The sequence below is a fragment of the Oryzias melastigma genome, linkage group LG4 (assembly GCF_002922805.2).
Source record: "Oryzias melastigma strain HK-1 linkage group LG4, ASM292280v2, whole genome shotgun sequence".
NCBI lineage: Eukaryota > Metazoa > Chordata > Actinopteri > Beloniformes > Adrianichthyidae > Oryzias > Oryzias melastigma.
In genome coordinates, this window is record NC_050515.1 from 2,008,905 (window position 1) to 2,033,383 (window position 24,479).

At 37.9% G+C, this 24,479-nt stretch overlaps 1 protein-coding gene across 2 annotated transcripts in view; it reads left to right on the top strand.

Moving 5' to 3' along the window:
• The window catches only part of trabd2b (TraB domain containing 2B), an 84,409-nt gene extending 69,011 nt beyond the window's left edge, over nt 1-15,398 (top strand). The window contains exons 5-7 of one of the 2 annotated variants that reach the window (XM_024278290.2): nt 9,881-9,977; nt 12,659-12,892; nt 14,612-15,398. In XM_024278290.2, coding sequence (XP_024134058.1) covers nt 9,881-9,977; nt 12,659-12,892; nt 14,612-14,843 — 563 coding nt within the window. In that variant the 3' untranslated portion in view covers nt 14,844-15,398. Of the gene's footprint in view, nt 1-9,880; nt 9,978-12,655; nt 12,893-14,611 lie in introns of both variants that reach the window. The other variant, XM_024278289.2, reaches the window with a different exon arrangement.
• Nucleotides 15,399-24,479: the final 9,081 nt, after the last annotated feature.

Below are 24,479 nucleotides of genomic sequence, written 5' to 3' on the forward strand. Positions count from 1 at the left end.
TTTAGCTGAATATTATCTTCAGCTTATTCAGCTACTAATTTCAGCTTCTTCAGCGGCCAAATTCAGCTTAGAGCACTCCAACTAACATCAGCAGGTAATGCTAAATATCTAGTTCATAATTATGTTAAAAAGTAAAATTTTTAAAGTTTTAAAGATGTAGTTTTAGAGTCTTCCATAAATGTTTATCCTGTTCGTCCCGTGACCTAAAGAGTGTTCTTTATTTTTGCCCCTCGTGCGATTGAGTTTGACACTTCTGGACTAAGACAAAAATTGGGTTCAGTAATGTCATGATCGCACCGACCATTGTTCATTCGTGATAACGTGAACTCAGTCAGTTTCAAGAGTAGAATATTTATGGAAACTCGTCCTTGAATTCCGCCCAGTAATGAAATCAGTGCTGCTCGATAACTCGATTAAAGACTACACACTCCATTTGCAGCTGAAAGTCGATCTTCTCAACTTCCAGGAAGCTCCATGCTGTGTTTTCAAATCTGCCCTTTAAACATTTAGAGGAAGGAGAAAGTTCTCATCAGTGAAGAACAACACGGCTCGCTCCGAGGGACCGCTGGCATTCGTAACTGCTTTCACCTGCCGTCCCAGGTGTAAATCAGACCCGGAGTAAAAGGAAAGAATGAAAAGCAGCCGGCCGTAGATGCTGAGAGACTTCTGATCTGAGACGTCTCACACAGAGCAGCAGACGAGTCAGAACCTCTCAGACGTGCAGAACACAGCCACATTTCATCAGGCTTGCTCTGGTTCACTGCTCACAGAAGAATGTGTTAGACGTGCCAGCAGCGAGCTCGGATACTGAAAAACAAAGAGCAGACACCAGTGTTTAAACAAAACATTTTATTGATTTCTCCATGCTGTCAAGAAACTCAATTGAGTCTAAATCCTGCAGACGTGGATATTTACCAACGAGCTGATGAAAGGAAATGAGGCGGCTGTTAAACAGAAGAGGCGTTTTATGGCTCCGAGGATGCCGTCGCTTTTTCCATGACAGTCCATCATTGAAGGCCACCGCTCAGCCGGCCAAAATAAACAACCGTGGCGAGTTCCATTAAATATTTTAATACTACTACTTCCATTTTGTCTGTACTTCTGTGTGTTTCCACTCATTTTTTTCTTTTCATCTCAAGGGGAGAGCTGTAAAAGCTGGAACAGCAAGCTGCAGTCAAAATATTTAAATGTGGCGAATCACTTTAAAGCTTCGCAGAATGAAGCTCTGAGCCTCTTCAACATGGCTGTGTGTCAGACCGACTCATGCTGCGGTCGGCCTCTGGATCCCATCCCTCAGCTCTCTTGATCTTTGCGTTCCACCAGAACGTCAACCAGGACTTGGACACGAGCACCTGTCAGCACGTGTCAGTCACAGCACCTTAATGTCGTGCAGGGAGGCAGACCGAAGAAATGAAGTCATCACGAGGAAGAGGAACGGCGAGAACGGAGCGTTTCTCTCCAGCTGCTGAAGATCGAACCTCTTTTTCAGTGATCCAGGAGGAACACAGCGTGTCAGTAAAGCTGACTCTTCTTTTTTTAAGAACTTTAGCAGTAATTTTTCATAATTGCCGAATTCATTTTTTTCTGTTTTACTTTTGAAATTAGGAAAAGAAATTTGCAAGAATTTTCTGTTGACTTATAGCTTAAAGGATAACCAAACCCTAAATTAACTTTATTAACCTGTTGACTTCTATAAATGGAACTTTAAAAGTGCTGTCTGATGGTCATTGACACATTCTTGACAAATTGAAATAAAACTGTTTAATTCTTCAAAATATAGTCAAAAAAAAAAAAAATCGCCTGTGCTGCCCCTACAGGTTGAATGGAGGTATTACAGTTGGATTTTGTGATTGGTCAAACCGTGTCAGTTTCAGAAGTCTGACGTCACGATCTGCAGCTCCAGTAACGATAACAGTCCAGCCCCCAAGTGCCGCCAAAAATGGGTCAAAGATGTGTGAGTAACGCTCAACGCTAATGCTGTTCAAAATCTGGAGCAAGGCGAAGCGAGAAGTCCACAAAGCTAAATCAGTGTTAATCCAGGGTTAGGAGGTAGAGTCAGTTACCGATCAGGGGATCAGGCGATCAGGCGATCAGGCGATCAGGCGATCAGGCGATCAGGCGATCAGGCGATCAGGCGATCAGGCGATCACGTCAGAGAGAAATGCTCAGTATACCAGCGGAAAAGCACAAGTAATACTTCGCACTGTGTGTGGTCTGAGCGGTGCTTAAATGTCTTGTGGCTGATTGACTGATGAGAGTCTGGTGTGGAGACATCCAGACACTGTTTGCTGGGGTGATGGGAGATTGAGTGCAGTCAGAACTCAGGTGATGCCTCCTGACAACTAAAGTTTAAACAAAAGATTTTCTTTTCCCATATTTGTACAAAAATGTGAAAATCGCCAATTTTTCACGTTTGGGTCGCCACGCCGTAGGTCCTGTGGTCATCCCATAATAATTTCAAAACTTATTTTGGATATCTCAAATTTTATCCCCAACTTTTATTTTTTGTTCTAAGCCCCTCAATATTAATTTGTTTAACAGTTTCTCTGAATGTGATGTCCCGTTTTATTTTTCCTCCGGGTACGTGGTGCGTGCAAATTTTGGTGTTTTTGAGTACACAGTAAAAACTGAAACATTGGATTAATTAACAAAAGTTCTGTCATTTGTTATAAATAAAAATATTAGTTTTAATCAAATACTGATTTTAAGTAAGCTTTAAATTTTAATTAGATGAAAACTAAAAAAATTAATTTAGCAACTTTCAGAATTTGTATTTATGGATCCAATGTTTCCATTGTCTCATTAAACCTCGTGACCCTGAAAGGGACGAAGCGGTCAGGAAGAAGAAGAAGACATTAAACCTGTGGTATCCACACAGTTGGCAGAAAGACAGCAGCAGGAAAAGAGTTTCTTCTTCTTTTGTGTTTTTTACTGTTTACAAGCGTTTGTCTGCCACCTAGTGTTGGCAGAGGCTCAGTGCAACAGTTGGCACGTCCATGCTATGAAAGGGATGAAAGCTGAGCCCTGATTGGTCACAGTTCAGGGTCGTTGTGATTTAGTGTCAAGATATCAAACTGGTCAAATGAGTTGATCATTAAACACAATTTTCTCAATCATACTTTTAGAACCTTATTGGTAAAGGCACATTCTTTCATAGTTTTTTTTATTATTATTATTTTGTTGGGGAAGTCAGACAATATAAATTTTCTCCGTTAAGAACAAATATTTTTTAATTTACCAAAATAAAAGCAGCGTGGATTAGCTTGTGTGAAAGGAACTTGTAGCCAATATGAGATACAGTTCTTAACAATATGATCATTAAATAAAATGCTTTTTTATCATATTGTTAACATGAAAGGTATATTACACTATTATTTTTTCCAAGTCATACTCTGTTAAAAAATTGTAAAAAATAAAAGTTTTGGTACAGTCATGGCATTCATCATGATACATATCGTATAGTGAGACATGTCTCACTATACGATATGTATTGTATTTCCAGCACCTCTAGCTTCCATAGTTTTCATTAAAAGTATCCACTTGAACGTGAGTCGTGTAACCTGAAGGCGCCGTACGAAACGATTGCAGAAACAATCCGGTTCTTCCCTTCAGGACAGCTGCAGAAGCAGAACACAAAAAGGCGTTCTGAAGTTCCTTTTGTGGATCACGGTGGTCCAGGACTTTTGTGTATCTCCTTTAATTTAGCAGCTTTTTACTCCTACACACACATTCAGAAACATCTTGAACAAAAATTTCCCCTCCTTCATCTCCACGTGGACTTTGATTCTGGACAAACCGAATCTACAAACCAAAACGCCCACATGGAGCTTTTGGGGGCTGATTGGACGCATGTCCTGCCTTCCCTTCCGTCCATCTCTTCACTTCTGAGGATGAAATGGTTCACATGGATTTAGTTTTTAGTAAACAGTTTCTTTCATTCATCAACATGTTTACACGGTTCAGCCCCCTTAAGCTGAAGTCAGACTTCTGCAGGTAACAGAAATATTGGTTACATGTCATAATAAACAGAAAAAAATATTATTGGGGAGAAAATGAGCAGATCTGTTTTTTTTTCCTTTTTACTTCCTTTCCTTAATGAGACAACTGAGGGTATCGTTTTAGAGCAGGGGGTCAAAATCCAAACCACACATTAGGACGTGGGACGAACAGGATAAACATTTATTGAAGACTCTAAAACTACATTTTAAAAACGTTAAAACTGTAACTTTTTAACATAATTATGAACTAGAGACATAGCATTACCTGAGATGATGCTAGTGTGATGCTGGAGGCTGAATTTGGCCTCTGAAGATGCTAGTGCTAACAGCTGAAGATGCTGAAATTGATAGCTGAAAGCACTGAAGTTGATAGCTTAAAACACAGCAGTTGACAGCTAGCTAAAATATTAGCTAAATGCCAAATTAGATTAAAAAAAAACGTAACAAAAAAACGTAGGTTAGCCAAAACAGCTAGCATGTAGCTGAAACATTAGCTAAAATCCAAAACAGCCTAAAAAATCTTAGTAAATTCCAATTAGCTAGCAGAATGCCAAGTTTTAAAACTTTAAAACCATAACTTTTTAACATAATTATGAATAATAAAATGCAGGAATATTATTCCAGAATAAATGAACTTAAACCTTAAACAACTTTCAATACTCACAGATTCACACATCAAATTCTCGTCTGTCGTCTCTCTTGACCGATTCAAATTTACCGCTCAACGCCTGACCTACGATGTCCTTGATGCCCTCGCCGCGGAGCAACCGCCACTGTTTCTCTGGACTTCATCAAGGAAAACATGGATGATGTTGAGCGAGTAGCTCGGGTTGATATATTTTGAAGAGGCGCCTCCAAATCCATCACCGTGTCTGGGTTCACCGGATTATTCCGTCTCTCCCGGTGCGCTCTACTTCATCTTAACTGTTACTTCATGTTGTCTGTCCACTCAAACTCTGATTGTCTGTTATCATCTTTTTTAACAGTGAAGACGTAAACACGAATTAATGAACAGCACTTAAAAACATAAAAGAGGTGAATTACATCTGCTAATGCTGAAAGATATGAGATAAAAGACACACATTTCCAGTAACTTGCTCTATTTTCTATCTAGTTGTGTGAAGTTCGGTACTTCCAGTAACTTCTTGATATTTTACGGGTTTTTTAAATTTCTTTAAGGATTTTAACTTTTTCTGACATGGAGTCACTGTCCAAACAACTTCTTCCTGGAGGTGCTTAACAGAACTTTTAATATTTTATATGTTTTTCTCCATGTCTTGTGTTCTGATGTGTCTTGTACAGAGTTGTGCGTCCGTGAATGTAGCTAAACAGCCACTGACACTGTGACTCTTCTTCAGGACAATAAAGTATTTTTGTTTTCTTTTGTTCGGATTTAATTTAATTTAATTTAGAATTTAAGTTAGAAGGTTTTGAAGAAAATAAAAATAGTTAGATATCATAGTTTATTATTATTGCAGTGTTTGGCATATCGAGATACCACCGGGATCGTGAGTCTTGTATCGCGAATCGCATCGTATCGTGAGTTACCCTAATCCATTGTGTTCAGCCAATCAGATCCTGCAAAAGCAGGAGGGGCGGGGAGAAGGCGTGGCCTCCGCATCCTGGACGACATCCCATTACCTGGATCTGCTCGTTAGGACGGCTCTGTTTTCAGAAGCACGATTTAGCGTCTGGACACCATTCAAACAAACGTTCAAAAGCGGTTACGTCTGTGGACGAAACACAAATCTACAAACACTTCAAATGTCACTGTTGTGGATGGAAATCTCCAGTACGTTTTATCCCCAAAACCCCAGAGTTTCAGTTGGAAAGTGCTGTTTTATTGACATATTGAACCCTAATGCAGCTTTTCCAGCTCAAGTTCAAAGGTTTAAATATAGGAAGTGTTGTTTTGGTCCTGAGAACAACAGCTTGTTTGCATGCATGTGTGGCTTTTTTCAGCTCTAAGCGTCAGATCAAAGTCCTGGCGCTGCTCTTCTGTGTCGCTTGCGTGCGCAGCAGCCTGTTAAAGCGCTGCGTTTATGACCCCCGGCATTCCCATGAGGAAAATTAAAAATACATGAATGTGCTTGTCTGCCCACTTGGAGGACGGAGTGCACACAAACAAAGACGGGTCTCACTCGGAGTGTGAAAAATGATGGCAGAGCAGAGGAAGTCGGCGTGTGCAGTGGAGGGCTTGACCTCACACACGGCCGACACAGGACGCCATTCTGCTCCTGGCTGGGAGAAATTAATGAAATATCTGCCTGACAGACAAGAGACGAGTTAAATCTGTCAGCAGGCAGTCAGTCAGTTGGGCCCAAACATCTCGTGAGGAAGAAGAGATGAAAGAAGACGAAGAATGCTGGAGAAGAGGAGGAGGGAGAAGATGGTTTGGAGCCTTCAGCTTCACAGAAAGTGACTTCACAAAAACACAAAAATGTATCATTCGTTCTAAACCAGCGTCTGCTCGGAGGTTTGAATGATCGACTTTATAAACCAAACAAAAGGTTTTATTTATGCATTTTATTCAATCCGGTCAAGAATCAATCAGAAAGTTCTTCAAACTGGAAGGTTAGTCTTCACTAAGAGTAAATATTAGCCATGAGGAAGGTAGGATTTCTGTTATTACCATCCAACTGTTGAAAGGTGAATACATTTACCGGCTACACAAAAGGTTAAATGAAGTAAATATCATACATTTACCATAAATGCAATCAGTTATTGTCAGAGAGATATAGTATGTCCTTTTTGACAGGTGACCTTTGACCTTCACATTCCGATGTGATGACGTAACAATTTGATATCGAATTGATATAAAGTTTATATCGATTTTAAATATCAAATTGATATAAAGTTTATATCAAATTGATATAAAGTTTATATCAAATTGATATCAAATTGTTACGTCATCACATCGGAATGTGGAGGTCAAAGGTCACCTGTCAAAATGAGTTTGATGGAAAGGACATACTATATCTCTCTATTGTCGGTCATGGCGGATCCAAACGCAGAGGAAAACGCTTGTCGACAGGAACTTAAAACGTGATAAATTAACCAAAACATGACAAAAACCCCAAATGGTGACAGAGCAGAGCAGATGACAATGATAAAATGAAAACCAAACACTTAAATACGCAGAAGATTTCCTAAAATAACACAACTATGGGTGATTAACACTAACATCTGATACTTCATTATTTAATTTTACTTTATTTAAATGTATGTTTTTATTTGTGCTGGTATCTGTAGTGTCCCTTTAAACAAAATTTACTATTATTATCATGAACATAGTGAGGCTGAGGGGTAAACATGTGACAAAAACATCTCAGATTTCATGGCATAGACTCATGACAGTACCCCTCCCCAAAGGAAGATCCCAGATGCCCCAAACACATAAGAGGAGGGGACCCTGCCTAAAACCAGCATCATTATGATTAAAAACGTTTTGAGAATAGATCAGAAGATGACCGAAGCTCTTTTTATTCCATCAGATGTTTGAGTCATCAAAGAAAACTCTCCCCACTTTACCGCTAGTGTGAGCGTAGCTTCCATACGTCCGTCTGTAGAGGTCTGAGTGGGAGCAGAAGGTTCGACGGAGTTGTGTCATGGTGTTGTCGATAAGCCACAGCAGCTCGGTTGTGTGTGTGGATTCCAGCGTGAGCGTGTACGTGCGCGAGCTCAGATGGGAATTCCTCCTGATGTCAGGCTGCTCAGATTATTGCTGGGCTGAGTGACGTGTATTTCTGATCAAAGAGAAAACGATCGGCGCTGGCAGCTTCAAGAGTGAAGGAAATATGAGAAGATCCATTCGTATCGGAGCATCTTGTAATTCATTAACATTTTTTGGGTTGGATTGCAAAAATATTTGCTTGAGTGTGGAAGAACTAAAATAAATGTTACAGTTTTTAAAAAAACATGACTACTCTACTTCATTATTATACTGCAACATAACCAAATATACAGCTTTTAGATAAACTTTGATGATGATTATTGTCTGTTAACAAACATAAAAATGGAGTGAAAAGAAATACTATATTAGTAAAGTAGAAGTAATATATTCCTGTTTCCTCTCTAATGAGTACACCTTCAGTTACACACATGTGTAGTTATGTGTGTGACATGGTAACATCCAACACAGATTCACGTCTATGAACTCTTATTTAATTGAGTTTAAATTATGCAAAAGCATGATCACACAATTCAAATTTATATTTGCAAATATATCTATTTTAAATGTATACTTTATATGTTATCAGTGGTTGCTAAAGACTTTCCTGACGACGTCGTAAATGCACCAAACTGACAACAATGACAAAGACAAATGCAGTTTTTTGTTTTTATTTTATTCCCTTAAAATGCAGAAATACAGTCAATTAACTCAACTGTAATAAACGCAAACAGGTGTTGAGATTTTGCTTATAAAAATGAAGGCAGCGATGTGTTCACACTCACATTTGTGCGTTCAGGTGAAAATGTACCTATTTTTATGTGTTTTAAAACACACATCCAGATATAAACAGATACATAAAGAGTCTAAATAAGAGCATTAGGACGAAATAACATTTCAAGCTGAAACATCACAAATCAAATGCAAAGAAATCATCAAAGAAGCAGGAACTGTATTTTCCAGATCATGAGTCAAAGGAGCAAAAAATATATTTTTCTGGAGTGTAAGTCGCACTTTTGGGAAAAAGAAAACTTGATTCAACTCGTTTACAAACAGTTGAAGGGCATTACAGATTTTTGAGTGTCGGATTTTCTATTTTTAAACAAATTCAAGATTTAAGTGTAAATTGTCACTGAATTTGCTCTGATTTAGTTCATTACATGCAGAAGTTTTTGTCTGAAAATTGAAAATCTAATGATTTCCTGCATTGAGATGATCCTATGTGACACAGGATGTCTTTTATTTTGAAAGGAAGTCATGTGAAATCTCTGATAAAAATAATAAATATTTCAAGTTTTGAGAAAAAAAATCTTAATTTTATTTTGCCATAAAAGAAAAAGTAGTTTATTTATAGTTATGATAACAGTAAAAACAGATCAGGTTCTTATTTTCCTAAAAATGAATAATAATTATGGCTAACCTCCATGTTTGTTTTTCTTCTTCTTCTAGTAGAAAATACTGATGCACACTTACAGCTCCCTCTAGTGGTTATGAGCGGAAAGAACCGCCAAAGGACAACCAGTTGTTAGTGGGAAAATAACGAAAATGTGAGCCAATTTATGTTTAAAAAATAAATCACAAATAAGTCGCTACTGAATATAAATGGCTAAATTATGAAAAAAAACTGCAACTTATACTCTAGAATATATGGAAATACACAGACATGAAGAATAAAAAACTTGTTCAGTAGACAGTGGGAATAAAAACATAATTTTGGCACATAAGGGGCCCCATACAATACATATCCAGCAATAATAAGATTTCTATAATTTGTTCTAAAACGTGTTCTGCTCCTCATACGGACGCACAAAATATTTTCTTTGTGCATGCTTTGTGTATCAAAAATGTCATTTTTTTTACTTGAAATTGTATTTATTGACTAACTTCTGTATATTTTGTGATTGTTTTCTGCTTCACATGTGTGACGTCTCATTTTGTAGCTTTTCCTGCATATTCCTGCTCTGCTTTCAATGAAATTTCTAAATATATTTTACTTTTTGGTGCTTCTCAGTTTAAATTCAGAAATGTTCCCCAAAAGTTGTCAGTAACAACATGAATGAGCAAACAGTTTTAAATGCATATGACTGCTTCTGAGAAGGTTCTTATCAAACTTTTGTGTTATATTGACTCAAATTCTTGCAGCACACAGTCAGAAAAGGCTTTGTGTTGCGTATCTTGAACCCGTCACCTTTGTCTCCTCGTCGGCTGTTAGGTCACTTCCTGGGGAACCACAGTGTTCTGGACATTCTCACCCAGGAGGGTCACGAGATCGTCCACATGCCGGCCGAGCCTCCAGGAGCAGCCGCAGAGTGAGTAAGCAGACACAGAGGATCGTCTTTTCATTTCATTTCAAAAGAAGGATCGCCGCGATGGTTCAGACGGTCGCAGGAAAAGACTAAAATTATGTTTTTAGAACTTTCCTGTCACTGTAAAACTGACTGAAACCAGAGCAGACCCAGAAGTCATAGTTGCCCTTTTTCATGTTATTCTAGCATTCTTCTAACTCCATAGATTTAAGGAGGTGGGGGTGATGGGGGGGTAACTTCAGTCCATTGTTTGCAGACTGGATCCTCTGAAACGTCAGCGCCGCCAGCTGTCCTTCCGCCTGTTTTCACGTACGCACGTGCACTCAGAGATGTGCACGTAGCAGGAGTGGAATGCTACACAAGGCCAACACAAAGACAGTCTATAGAGAGAACTGGACTGATTAGCCCCGCCCCCCGGGAGGTCCAAACAGAATGTAACCGCTGGTCCCAGAAAACCAAAATCCCATAGACGTCTATTGAAAAATAAACAGCTGTTACTCGTTCTACAGGTCAGAATAAACTTTTTGCTTTTGTGTCTATTATTAACCCTTTAACTACCCAAAAAAGAAAAAGAAAACACAATAAAATTGTGGGTTTTTTCTGTTGCTTATTGCCTTGGTACGGAGCTCCTGAAGGGACATAAAGGAAAAAAATTTACTGAAATGAAAAAAAGATTTTTTTTTCTAAAAATACTTAGGGGCTCCATAAAAAATATTGAATTAAAAAAAAAAAGTTCTGATTACTTAGTAGAACTTGTTTTTCTAAAACTTAAAAGTTGTGAAAAAAAATAACTTTTTTTTTTTTCTAAAAATTAAATTAACAAAAAAATATTCTGGATACTAATTGATGCCCACTAGTTACTATCTGGTGCACATCTGTTATAAACCAGAATTCTTTTGTTTTTTTTACTTCCATTTTTTTTCTTCCATTTCCCTTTAGGGACTCCGTACCTCAGGTACTAAAACACTCAGTCAATACTTTTAAAAACGTGTTTTCCAAATGTTTCCCACTGTTTGGATAAGCAGGAAGTTAAAGGGTTAATTGCTAAACCAATTTTTATTTTTTTTTCACCATATATTTTCTTTGTTGCCAGTTACTCAAGTTATAAACTGACCAATCAGAAGCCTCAATCAGAGCTGTCTGTCATTAGGAAACCAACCATAATTTTATTTTGGGACGGGGTCCGAAATGAGTTCACGACAACAACAACCACCGGCGTTGTTATAAAATAACGGAAACTCTGCGTTTCTCCGTGAAAATCCCGCCCACCACCGGGGAGGTGGCACGTGAAGGGGGCGGAGCGAAATGGAGCTGTCCGCTATTAGAAATCCCACAAACAGGAAACCATTCATAATTTTATTTTGGGATGGGGTCTGACATGAGTTTACTTCAAGAACAACCACTGGAATTGTCAGAAAATCACAGACTTTTCCACGAAAGTCTCAGCCGCCGCTGTTACGAGGCGAGCAACAGAGCAGACAGACACGCCCCCACCTGTGAGCAGATTCCAGCCGAGCCGACACAAACAGACAGAATTTTCTGTTTTTGCATGATTTTATGTCTAGTGTGTGAATAGAACATGGAGAAATGACAAAATAAAGGTAGAGTCACATAGGAGAGGTTGTGCTGATTAAAATGATACCAAATAAGCAGCAGGTCGTCTTTCATATGGAAAATACAGACAATTCAAAAGTAGACAAACACTGAGTTTTAGGCTTTGGGTTTTAAAAGTTTAAAACATCATCTGATCCTAAAACGGCTAAATCTGTACCGTGAAAAAATGGCGACTGAATTGACTTCATTGGTTGGAACCAGAGGTAAACCATCATTCATCTCTGTATATGTTAATGGGCCGACACAAAGATAATGTTCTGTACAGGAAGTTCGTACGGTGGCCCTGAAGCTCACTTCACATCAACAAATGAACCATATTAAGGATGTAAAACGTCTTTTGTTTAATTGTTTCTGTTGTTTCTGGTCATGTTCTGAGTGGTTTGTTGGCCCTCCAACAGACTGGTGACCGGTGTATATATGTATATATTTTTTGCAAACTGTATTTTTCATGCTCTGAAATGCAATTTTGAGCTTAATTTTCTTCATTATGTCATCCATCATCAGAAAAATAAACATGTTTCACATTAAATGTATATTAAATATTAAATATTCATATTAAATGAGGTGCTCTGGAACAAATTATTTAATCTTTTTATCATAATAAAAATAGCCGAGCTTCATTTGAGGAAAAGTAACAGAAAAACTAGAAAGTATGAGGGATAAAAAGTGACTTTTTAAAGATTGCAGCATCAGATGGAGGATCTGGGTGGTCTTCTTTGGTCAGACGTTGACTTTAGGAGACAATCTCAGCAGCAGCGAGAGTCACTCGCATTGCCTGCTGGGTAATCGAGCCTCTCAGAGACGTGCTAACAGGGCGAGCCTTTCCCTGCGGTTTCATGTCCTTGATTGAAGTTACGGCTTGGAAGCAGAAAGTAACCGAGTGGTCAGAAACCACCGAAAAACAACATTCACCAGCAGCAGGTTAGAAATCTGGAAAAAACGATTTCCCATTTCCTGTCTGCTGCGTTAAAGATTTATTTCTCTGAACGCTCAGATTCTGCTGAGATTTATTCACTGAAGGATTAGAATTAACTAACCCGCCGCATGCCCTCCGTTTCCTGTCGCAGCAGCAAAGCAGATGTGGAGCCACCTGCAGCCGGCGCCGCCACCGCCACGGCGACCCCCCCCACCCTGGAGCCGGAGCTAGGGGACTCGGAGGAGGAGGAGGAGCCCCCCCACATCCTGCTCCCCGACAGCCTGAGCCAGCTGGAGGAGTTCGGGCGACACAAGCGGCCTCGCAAGGTTCACCGTAACCACGGGAGGCCCCGCCTTTTCAGCGACCTCTGGGTCCGCATCGGGGACAGGTGAGACGCATTTAGCAGGATCGGGTTACGGATCAGGATTATACCAAGAAAAAGTCAGTAAAACAGAAAATGTAATTTAAATACGCAGAAAAAACACAATATTAGTTCACTTGTAGCTTTCGCTGATATTCTTCATCTGAAGTTCCTCTCGGATCGTCTTATGGTCTATTTTCAAAGTGTTACCAGTGGCGCCAGATGACAACTCAGACGGGAAAAAACGTATACGGGGCAAAAAAAGTATTCAGTCAGCCCCCATTTGCGCAAGTTCGCCCACTTAAAAAGATGAAAGAGGTGATTTTCCCATAAATATATCTCAACTGTGAGAAAAGTTTGGATTTTTAAAGAATTTATTTGCAAATTTTGGTGGAAAATACGTATTTGGTCACCTACAAACACAGAAGATTTTCTTCTGTAAGAGGATCCTCCGTCCTCCACTCCTTATCTGTATTAATGAACCTGTTTGAACTCTATATAACAAACACCTGTCCACAGCCTCACACTCAAAACTCCACCAAAGAGCTGTCTTAGGACACCAGCAGCAAAACTGTTGACCTGAATCTGCAACAGGTGAGCAGCTTGGTGTGAAGAAATCAATTATTAGGAAGTTGAGGACACACAAGACCCCTTTAAGATCTCACCCTGTGGGGTCAAAATGACCCCAGAACCCCAAGGGAGACCTAGAGATCGTAGATTTTATGTAAGTCTGGATACATGCTCCTCAAAGGTCTTGGAGATCAATTGTGGGGCTCCCCAAGGTTCAATTTTAGGCCCACTACTTTTTCATTTATATATTTTCTTTTGGTTTTATCTCCATAGCAACCATTTTATGTTTTGTTCACCTGAGGTCTCCAAACAGTTTGACGTTAGTTTCATAAGAATCGTCAAAAGTAAATTTTTGAATTTCCTTAGCAACGGAGGTTATTAGTTAACCACGCCCACATTCCTTACATGTTCATATCCTATGCTATAATAATTGTTACAATGTCAGCCTGGGATCAACATATTCAATATTCATTGTATTCCAATAAAGTATGTGCGTGCATTAAGAGTACGCCACTTTTGCACGCCGTTCAAAATCTACAGCTTCTAATGACATCCTTTTTTTCCCAATGATGCCCGAGAAATTAGGAAACGATTGATAAAAATCCCTCGGACGAGTTTTTGTTTGTAGCTGGTACTAAAACTCGCTTTTTTTGAAAATTCAAGATGGCGGCCGCTTCCAAAGATCAATAAAACGTCTGTTTTTTGTAGACTCCTGTTGTCGACATGTTTGTGAAGCTTTAAAAAAATCCAATGAACAAAAGTCCATCCAGATGTCATAAGAACATAATTAAAGCTTCAAAAATGTCATTTTTATTGGAATGGTTTTTCTTTTTTCTTTTAATTTGATCATTTTATTTTTAAAAAATGTCTCAATTTGTCCCAACTCAACACGAGAACTTTGTGGTAACTTTTCAATTGTGACAGAATTTACAGCCTTTTAAACACGTCTAGTCCCTCAATTAATAAAGTAGAAGATCACTGTTTCCATGGGAACCATGTAGATAAACGTATAAAGTTATGGAGGGTTTAAGGAACAGTCCCAGCCAAAAAAAATTAAAATTGAAAGTAAAACTACAACCATAGTTACCATATATATATATATTGGAGATGTTCTTTAAAAATGGTGAAATGTAAAAAATAAATAAAGTTATTTCATGCAGTTTTGTGTCTCCGCAGCACATCGCCACCGCCCAGCATACGGATCCTAAACGGTTACGTAACCGTGGAGCCGTCTCTGAGCCTTCAGGAGCAGCGCAGGCGCATGGCGGTCTTCGCCACACCGCGGCACACGGCTTCCTCTACCTCCACCTCTCCACACCCGAACTCGGCGCCGCCGCCGCTTTGCAGCTCGTGCGCTCCGTTCTGTCTTTTACTCTGGTTCCTGTCTCACATGCTGCTCCACTCCTGACCGGCGGTCTCGTCTTAAAAGCCGTCAAGACTCGACTGCGTCCTTCCGGAGCGCCGGATGAGGAGAACCATCAGCACCTGATGGTTCAGAGCAGGTTCAGTCGAGTTTGAAGGTTCTGCTGTCGCAGGGAGAACGCTGGAGATGTAAAATGTTCGTCATCGGCTAATGAAGCCGGGCTGCAGGAGGACAGTCCTCATCAATGTTTAGATTAACAGATAAAGGAGAGAACGAAGGGTTACATTTACTAATGAGGTAAAAACGTGTTTTTGTGGATGAAAAGAAGAACTAAAGAGTGGAGGATGCAGAAGACAGACGGAGGAAGCTGATTGGCTGTGAGGGGGAAAGAATACGTCCCACGCAGCTTCACGCTGCCACTTTGTAAATTGTGCATTTTGTTTATAATAAAAATGTATATTTATTTTTTCCCAAATAAATAAAAAAAGACTATATTTTCTTGCTATTTGAAGATATTTGAAGGAAAGTGTTGAACTGCATCATGTGTTCGTATAAAATGAATAAATAACACTTAAAAAAAGGCACTTAGTTTGTTTTTCTCTGTTCAGGTTTCCTTATAAAAATAAATTATGGCTCAGACCTGGAAAAATAAAATCTATATAAAATATAAAAGCTTTTATTGGTCTCAGATAGAAAAATAGGTTATAAGTTCTGCAGAAAATGACCTCCAAAACTCAAACTTTGATCCTTTTGTGATTGTTCTGTGGAAAATGTGTTTCCAAAAAAATAAAAACAAGTCAGTAAAGAATGATGTTAATCTGCCACCTGCTGGTCAAAATGTGTATTTCTTAACTCAGATTGGTGTGAATTGGTGTATTTTTTTTTAAACTCTTTTTAAAATCACAACGTATGAAGATATGAATCCTAATATTTAACTTTTGGGGGGGATTTTAGAAAAATAAAATTAATATTAATGCTAAATGAGATTTTTAAAAAAAAGGTCCAAAGACGAAGGACCTTTAAAAATAAAATCTCCAAAAATGCACAAAATCTACCAGACTCTTTAAATGAATTCAAATTTATGCAAATATTTTGAAAGTATTTTAAAAATAATTTATTTTTCTAAAGAAAGGTAATTAAATAAATCAAACTACCCTTAAAAAACAACAAAAAACTGACATATTTATTTAAATTCGTTCTTCCAGAAAAAAGTAGAAACGTTTAACTTTAAAATATCAAAACGTTTTTTTGAACTAAACACTAAACATTTATATCTCCTATTAATTCAGAAAGATTGTAAAAGCATTTTCATTTTAGAAATATTCAAGTGTGAAAATTCATTTTTGAGCCAAAAAAGTCAAATTAAAATTTCAAAGTGAAACATGAATACTTCAAAATAAACCAGCGAATCAAAAACGTTTCCTTGTTTTCTTAGTTAATCGGAGGAATTATGTTGCAGTCTCCGTGTCCGCCGCTAGATGGCGACATTTTCCCATGAATCCATCAGCTCTGCAGATGAAGGCGCGTTTAAAGGCCTCATCTCCAGCGGGGAGCGGGAAACATCCAAACAGGCTGAACATGGAGGCTTTGAAATGTCATAAAACAATTTTTATAAAGAAAATATTTGACAGAAAATAATCAGTAATGTTAATTATCCTAAATGTTTGTGCAAAAACGGTTAAATTATCTATTTTTTTTAGTATTTACTCTGTTTTTGGGAAAATATTACATACATAAATAAACGTTTGAAATTTTCTATATTCATTAATTGATGAATAATTTGTTTTGTAAAAAGAACAAATAAAAATAACAGAAACTAACTGATCCACGACTGAGAAGAGAAGATTAAAAAAGTGAGTACAACATTGATAAATGTTCCGTATTATGAATAAATGTATTAATAAATTAAAAAATGTTAGAAATATTTTACATGTTTTAAAATAGGTAAAAATAAACCAGGTTAGTGCTTCCCAATTTATCACAACCTACTTTTCATAGATTTAAATAACAAATATTTTAATAAAATTAGAAGAAAAATTCCTTTCAAATTACTATTTAATTTATACATTTAAAATAATTGATTTTCATGTTGACACAATTTTACCTTTAATATTTGAATATTACGGTGGAATTTGTGAGAAGAAAACTGACATGACGTTTGCATTTGTTTTCAAAAGCTTGAAATAAAAATATATTTAAGCTGCTATAGATAATGAACTAAAAAAGTCATGAAATAACGCTGATGAAAGCAGGTTTTGCTGTAAATAAACGTCGTTCTGAGGCGTCCAGAACGAGAAGAGAGCGACTCTTCCTCCTCTGTGAACAAACAGCTCCTTAAGCCGAGACGGGACAATATTTGCCTTAGCTGGAATACCATTTTCCCGGGGCTTCTGGGTGTTGTTTGAGGGAGTGGGGGGCCCTGACAGGGCGCTCTGAGAGCTGACCCTCACTCGACCGGGGACGCGCCGTCCATCGCATATAAATAAAAGATTACACTGGAAAATCAATTTCTGAGCAAACTCATTAAAAATGCCCCTCACCTTAAATGATTCCTATTTCCTTCCATTCAACCTGTTCCCGCCTGGCTGTCTCAGCCCCCCACCGCCCCCACGTCAGTCCCTCCCACCTCTCCTTCACCCTGTTGCTCTCCCCCGGTGGTAATTACTTGCACAAGTCGTTTTTTGCCCTTTGATTTGCACCGTTTCACAAATGAAGGTTAAGTTTGTTTAACCGTGGTGGATTTGCCAGTCATGTTAGAGCATATAATGTGGCAGGTCCTCGGTTCCTCCACCTCAGACGCCCCCCTCCCTCCTCCCTCCCTGTTCTGGTTAGACCGGGCCTCCTGGGGGGGCTGAGGGGGACGCCAAGGTTAAGGCTTAGCAGGCCCGGACTGAAACCGGGGAGAGGAAGACTCCGGAACGTCGCTCCTCTGTGGAGTCATTCGATGCAAAAACAGGAGGAGAATTCTGGCTTAATCTGTGATCAATACTTGATAAAGAGTCAGGAGGAAATCGATCGGCTTTGAAGAGCATCTCAAGATCAAGCAGCTGAGCTGCAGCATCTCAGGAGGGAGTTAACCGCAACAGGTGACACTAACAGTCCTGTGGTCTGAGAGCAGAGCTGTCACAAACGATTATTTTAATCCTCGACTAATCACGATTATTTTTTCAGATTAGTCGACTAATCGGGTCATACGCAAACTGGATGTAAAACACACATCTTAACGGTCATTGGCTTTAAACTAGCAAAAAACTAGATATATAGCATTACATGCAATAATACTAGTGTGAATGCTGTAAGCTGAATTTGGCCGCTGAAGATGCTGAAATTGATAGTTAAAAACGCTGAAGCTGATACCCAGCTAGAATATTAGTTAAATGTTAAATTAGTCTATAAACTGAAAAATCCTAAATTACCCAAAATAGCTACTATGTAGTTAAAACATTAGCTAAACTCCCAATTCGCCTAAAAAACTGGAAATAAAAAATAAGAATTAGTAAAAAAAAAAACGGCTAGCATGTAGCTGAAATATTACTTAAATTCCAAAATGGCCTAAAAAAACTAAAATAGCCAAAATAGCTAGCATCAAGCTAAAATATTAGCTAAACTTCAAAATAACCTAAAAACTAAAAACATATCCTCTATTAGCCTTAGTAGCTAGCATGCAGCTGAAATATTACCTAAATTCACAAAAAACCCAAATAACAGAAACAAATCCTAAATTAGCCAAAACAGCTAGCATGTAGCTGAAATATTAGCTAAACCCCAAATGGCCTAAAATATGAAAAAAAAACCTAAATTAGCCAAAACAGCTAGCATCTCGCTAAAATATTAGCAAAACTCCAATTAGCCTAAAAAAAATTAAAAAATCTTTAATTAGCCAAAACAGGTAGCATGTACCTGAAACATTAGCTAAACTCCAAATTAACCTAAAAAAACTGAACAAAAAAAATCACAAATTAGCCAAAATAGCTAGCATGTAGCTGAAATATTACTTAAATTCCAAAATGGCCTAAAAAAAAAACTAAATTAGCCAAAATAGCTAGCATCAAGCTAAAATATTAGCTAAACTCCAAAATAGCCAAAAAACTAAAAATATATCCTATATTAGCCTATAATAGCTAGCATGTAGCTGAAATATTAGCTAAACTCCAACTTAGCCTAAAAAAACTTTGATAATTCCAAAAGAGTCCATAAAGTTAGCAGAATGCTGTTAAAACTTTCAACTTTACTACACTCTGACTCCATATAATATAAAATAACGACTAATCGACCATTTTAATAGTCGATTAGCCGACTGATCGTGGCGCCCTATCTGAGATTTTAGGATCAATAAAGCTGTAACGTCTCCGTCCCCTCATGTCCGGCGTGGCGAGCAGCACTTTGATTCAGCCATAAAGCTCAGGAAAAGCAAAGTGTGTTTAGCAGCGGGGCAGATAGCGGCGCTCACTTTAGATAATCCCGCTGATAGCGCTGGAAAGGCTCTGCAGCTCGCCGGTGTTTGTGCTGTTCAGACATCATTCTCTCCCATTGTCAGAACCCTCTTGAAGACGTGGCGTTTACAGCCGCCGGCTTGAACTCCGCGGCCTCCAGAGCCATCAGGTGCAGGTGTCAAGAGCTGGAGGATCTTCTGGAGGTTTATGTGCAGCTTTAAAACCTGAAACAGACGCACACACTGCAAACCATCTGATCCTGGAGAAGGTTTAAAGTTTTTAGCAGGTTTGAAGCTCCACACTTTCCTTTCTAAGCCTTTTTTTAAAATTCGGAACAGAATATTGTGAATAAGATCTAGAAACAAAGAAATTATTATTAAACTGACTCAAAAATATGGAGAGAAAATAGACTCACCCAGATTTGTGCGTTTGTAATTCTTGATTTGTAACTCATACGAAATCTTTTGTGCATAAATCCGAAAATTATGAAATTCAAAATAATGCAAAATACAATTTACACATGCAAAATTTTAAATTACAACCGCTTAAAACTAACTACACACACAAATCTTAAAAAATTACACACAAATTTGATGTGAAACTTTTTTAATGCCCCAAAGTGATGCGTTTAAACGCTGCTGGAATGCTGGGTCATCAGAGTTTTCTTATCAGAAGCTCCGAACTTAAACTATAAATAATATCAGGTGAAATTTTCCCACTTTCTTCCCACACGGCAAATCTGTTTAACGAAGTGGGAAAATGTCAAGTTTTCACCAGATTTTATTCACAATCAAAGCAGCTGATGAGAAAACTCTGATGACCCAGCATTCCAGCAGCATTTAAACGCATCATTTACACAAGAATCTAGGAGACAAAAAAAGAGTTTCACATCAGATTTGTGTGTAAATGTGGTTTTGTGTGGTAATTAGTTGGAAGTTGTTGTCATTTTAAACGTGTGTGTCAATCGTATTTTGTATTTTTAATTTAATAATTTTTGTACTTATGCATAAAATATATTGTATGAGTTACAAATCAAGAATTACACATAAAAATACACAAGAATTACACACAAATCCAAAGTTATACACAAATCCAAAGTTACACACAAATCCAAAGTTGCACACAAATCCAAAGTTATACACAAATCCAAAGTTGCACACAAATCCAAAGTTGCACACAAATCCAAAGTTATGCACAAATCCAAAGTTATACACAAATCCAAAGTTGCACACAAATCCAAAGTTACACACAAATCCAAAGTTATACACAAATCCAAAGTTGCACACAAATTAAGAATTACGTTTGCAGAAATCAAGGTGAGTCTATTTTCTTTCCATACAATTCTTTTTTTTTCCCCCAAAACTTATTTTTCTTTTTTGACTAGAGGTTAAAACTTGATTTAAGACTGAAAAATGTGATTTTTGTTTAGTATCAAGAATGTTATTTTAAAGTTCAGTTGATTTTCTTTTTCAAGTAATAAATTCTAGTTTTAGATTTTTTGCAAATTCATTAAGATCGTCAAACTCACTTTTTTACTTTATTCTCCAGTTTTTTTATCACTTTTATCTAAATTAACAACATTTAGGTTCATAGAAAAACTAAAAAAAAGTTTGCATAAAAACTTAATTTTTGTATTAGTAAAGCGTTCTATTTGAAGTATTTCTATCTCAAAGTTAACATTTAACTATTTATGCTTTTGAACTCTTTGTTTCTACATTTTCATTTTTTACTCTCAGATTTCATGTTAAATAAAAAAGATTTTTTTCATTAACAGAAAATTTTGTTCATTTTCTTCTTAAGATTTCTGTTTGCACCAAGAATAATGAAAGAGTCATTTTCTGGATAAGTCATCCAATTCAAATGTTTGTCTTAATTGTAATCCAGATCTAAAGTGTTTGATTGGTTGTCAGTGGAGATCATACGAACATGAAAGACTAGAGTTCAGGTCTGCAGCACTGAGACCAAATCGTGTTTTTAAGTGGGGAGTAAAAAACCGGAACCAAGGAGAGCGAAGACGGTACAAAGGAGAGAGAAATACCACGCGTGCTTGTGTGTGCGTGTGCGTGTGCGTGCGTGTGCGTGCGTGCGTGTGTGTCCCTGTGTGTGCGTGCGTGTGCACTGAAGCATGCTGGTGAGAGTGTTGTGTTTCACAGTTTTCTGCCATGATGCACTGCTTTATTATTCCGCACAAGGGGCACTTCACATGCGGAATGGGTTCTCTTTGATATCGACAGCAGCTTGAGGGAGAGAGTGCACTCAAAAACAGGCGAGGGCGAATTTATTCTGGGCGGAAAAAAACTGATAGTTGTGTACTTCCCTGGCAGCGGTTAGCGCACATGTACGCAGAGCCAAGCGCTTTGATGCTCCAGCGGTGACACTCCACACACTAATGAAATATGGTAATTACAGCCACATGAAAGCCCTCCCCGCCAGAGTTGGAGAAAATAAAAAACAAATATGACTTTATCCAAAGATACCCAGTGGGATTCATTCTTCTCTTCACAAACGTAGATTTGGTGTTTTTGTGCTGCGTGGTGAGTTGACCCGGAGATGGGCGAGGGGGAAAAGTCCTCTGATTAGGAAGACAATTGGTCCCATTAAAGCGCCGCATGAAGGCGTGGAAACGGCGTGGAAACGGCGTGGAGACGGCGTGGAGACGGCTCTCTGTAAGTCCAGAAGAGGATTCTGATTCCTGATTCAAATGCATGAACTCAACAGGAGTAAAACGTGACTCTGTTAGACTGGAAAACTGAGAGGAGATTTCAAGAAAATCCATCAATCAACCAACAAAATGACTTTGATGTGCAGATTAAATATCAAATCTACATTTGATCACTTTAAAACAGTTCAGCAACAATAATTAAATAAGAACAAATATTTTTGTTGGAATTCTGAAGCCAAAAAAATGAAATTACTTTAAAGACTTTAGTTTATTTGACGTTTTCACATCAGATTTGTGTGTAAATCTGGTTTTGTGTGTGTGTGATAAGCAGTTTGTGTGTGATTTTGAAGATTTGTGTGTGTGGTTAGTTTTAAGTTGTTGTAATGTTAGGTTGTGCATGTGTAAAGTGTGTTTTGGATTTTTTGTACTTATGCAAAATTTTTTTGTATGAGTTACAAATCATTAACTATGAACGCACAAATCTAAAGTTATGCGCACAAATTTAAGGTTAAACACAAATTCAAAGTTAAACACAAATCCCAAATTACAAACAAATCTAAAGTTATGCGCACAAATTCAAAGATAAATCTAAAGTTATTCAAAAATAAAAAATTACGCATGAACAAATCCAACATTATGTACGAATCCAAAGTTATGCACACAAATTTAAGGTTAAACACAAATTCAAGGTTAAACACAAATTTAAATAATAATAATAATAACATTTTAAACACAAATCAAGAATTATGCATGCACAATTACAAATGTATGCAAAAATCCAAAATTACAAACAAATCCAAAGTATGTTGTGTGTGATTTTGAAGATTTGTGTGTGTGGTTAGTTTTAAGTTGTTGTAATGTTAGGTTGTGCATGTGTAAAGTGGGTTTTGGATTTTTTCTACTTATGCAAAAGTTTATTGTATGAGTTACAAATCACGAACTATGCACGCACAAATCTAAAGTTATGCGCAAAAATTCAAAGTTAAACACAAATCAAGAATTACGTACAATTTAAAATAATGAGCACAAACAGCTGTATCCTAATGCATAATATAAATCATACACGTTTAATCTTAGCTTCTTCATCAATCGAGCATCAAAATAACTTGATGTGAAGATTAAATATCAACTCAGCATTTGATCATTTTAAAACAGCTGAAGATAAATAATCGAGTTTAATTGTTAGGATTCTGGAGCAAAAGAAATTATATGAAAGGACTTTAGTTTATTTGGCACCTGAACATGATTCTAGTCAGACTAGACGTCACAGATTAAAACTAAAATCATTCAAAACAACAAAAAGTGAACTATTAATATAATATAGGAACACCTTTTTCATGAAGATACTTTATTAAAGTCATTTAAGGGATTTGATCCAGATTTGCATCTTTGGGTGTTAAGGGGATACAATTTAAAATAAGTGACATTGTTAAATAAGAACGACCCAAAAATATATGAAACACAAAAGTTGTATCTATTTGTTAAAAAAATAGTTTTAAGAAATAAAAAAATATATATTGGAATCACAAGAAAGATGATTTTTCATCCATTTTTAAAAATAGTAGTTTTTTTATTTGAAAATACTAACCAAACATTGAATATTAAAGTTTAAAAAGCTGATCCAAACTGTAAATTTACAGCTTCAATATTGAGGCTCCTCCCACACTCAAACCTTCGCCATGGTGACTTCAGAACGACGACGCCCACATCTACGGACCGCTGAGGTTCACCTGAACCGAGGGCGGCTCTAGTGAGTGAATAAACTAAAAATGCTCTGGAAATTATTAAAAAATGTAAAAAAAAACAATACAGACATGTCAACATTATTAAATATATCGTATTTCAAACGTTTTATCAGAATTTCTCTCCTTGTTGTTTTTTATTATTTTATTAAAAGTGTTTGTTCTTGTATTTGTTTGTCTTTGGGACTGCAGACGGTTGTGAGTTAAAGAAGTGAATTTTGTTTTATTTTTTTTAAGGAATGGGTGTTAAAAACCAAAAGTGTCCAGGACAATGCAGATCTGAGCAAAGGTGGCGTGCTGCCGAGCTGAAAGGGAAGCAGAGACGACGGGGGCCGCAGGGGGCCGTCTGTTTGACCGTCACTGTTTGCTCACACTGATCTCTGATTGGCTCTCCTGAGGGATGGAGCTGGAGGTCAGGGAGAAGGTGGAGGTCAAATGGGCTCTGATCAGTCCTGCTAATAGGAGGCTGTGTGGGGGCAGTGAGACGGGTTACAAAGCGACCACGCACGCCCTGCACGGCGCGTGCACGCCCTGCACGGCGCGTGCACGCACCACCTTTAAGGTCAGAGCACGGTGTGAGAATGTTAAACGTGGAGACATCAAATATTTTCCTACCCATCACTATCAGCAAACCACCTGTCTGAAATCTTGCGCACGTGTGCGCTCGTGCGTGTGCGTGTCCAGGCAGATGAGTCTGTTTGCTCTGCGGCGGGCAGACGTGCAGATGCTGGGGCAGACGCCGTGTGTGTACAGTACAGCGCCAGCCGCGGCTGCGCTGCAGACAGACGTGAAGACAGACGCTGAGATAGCAGCTTTGTGCCTTTTCTTTTATCGCCCTCCTTCA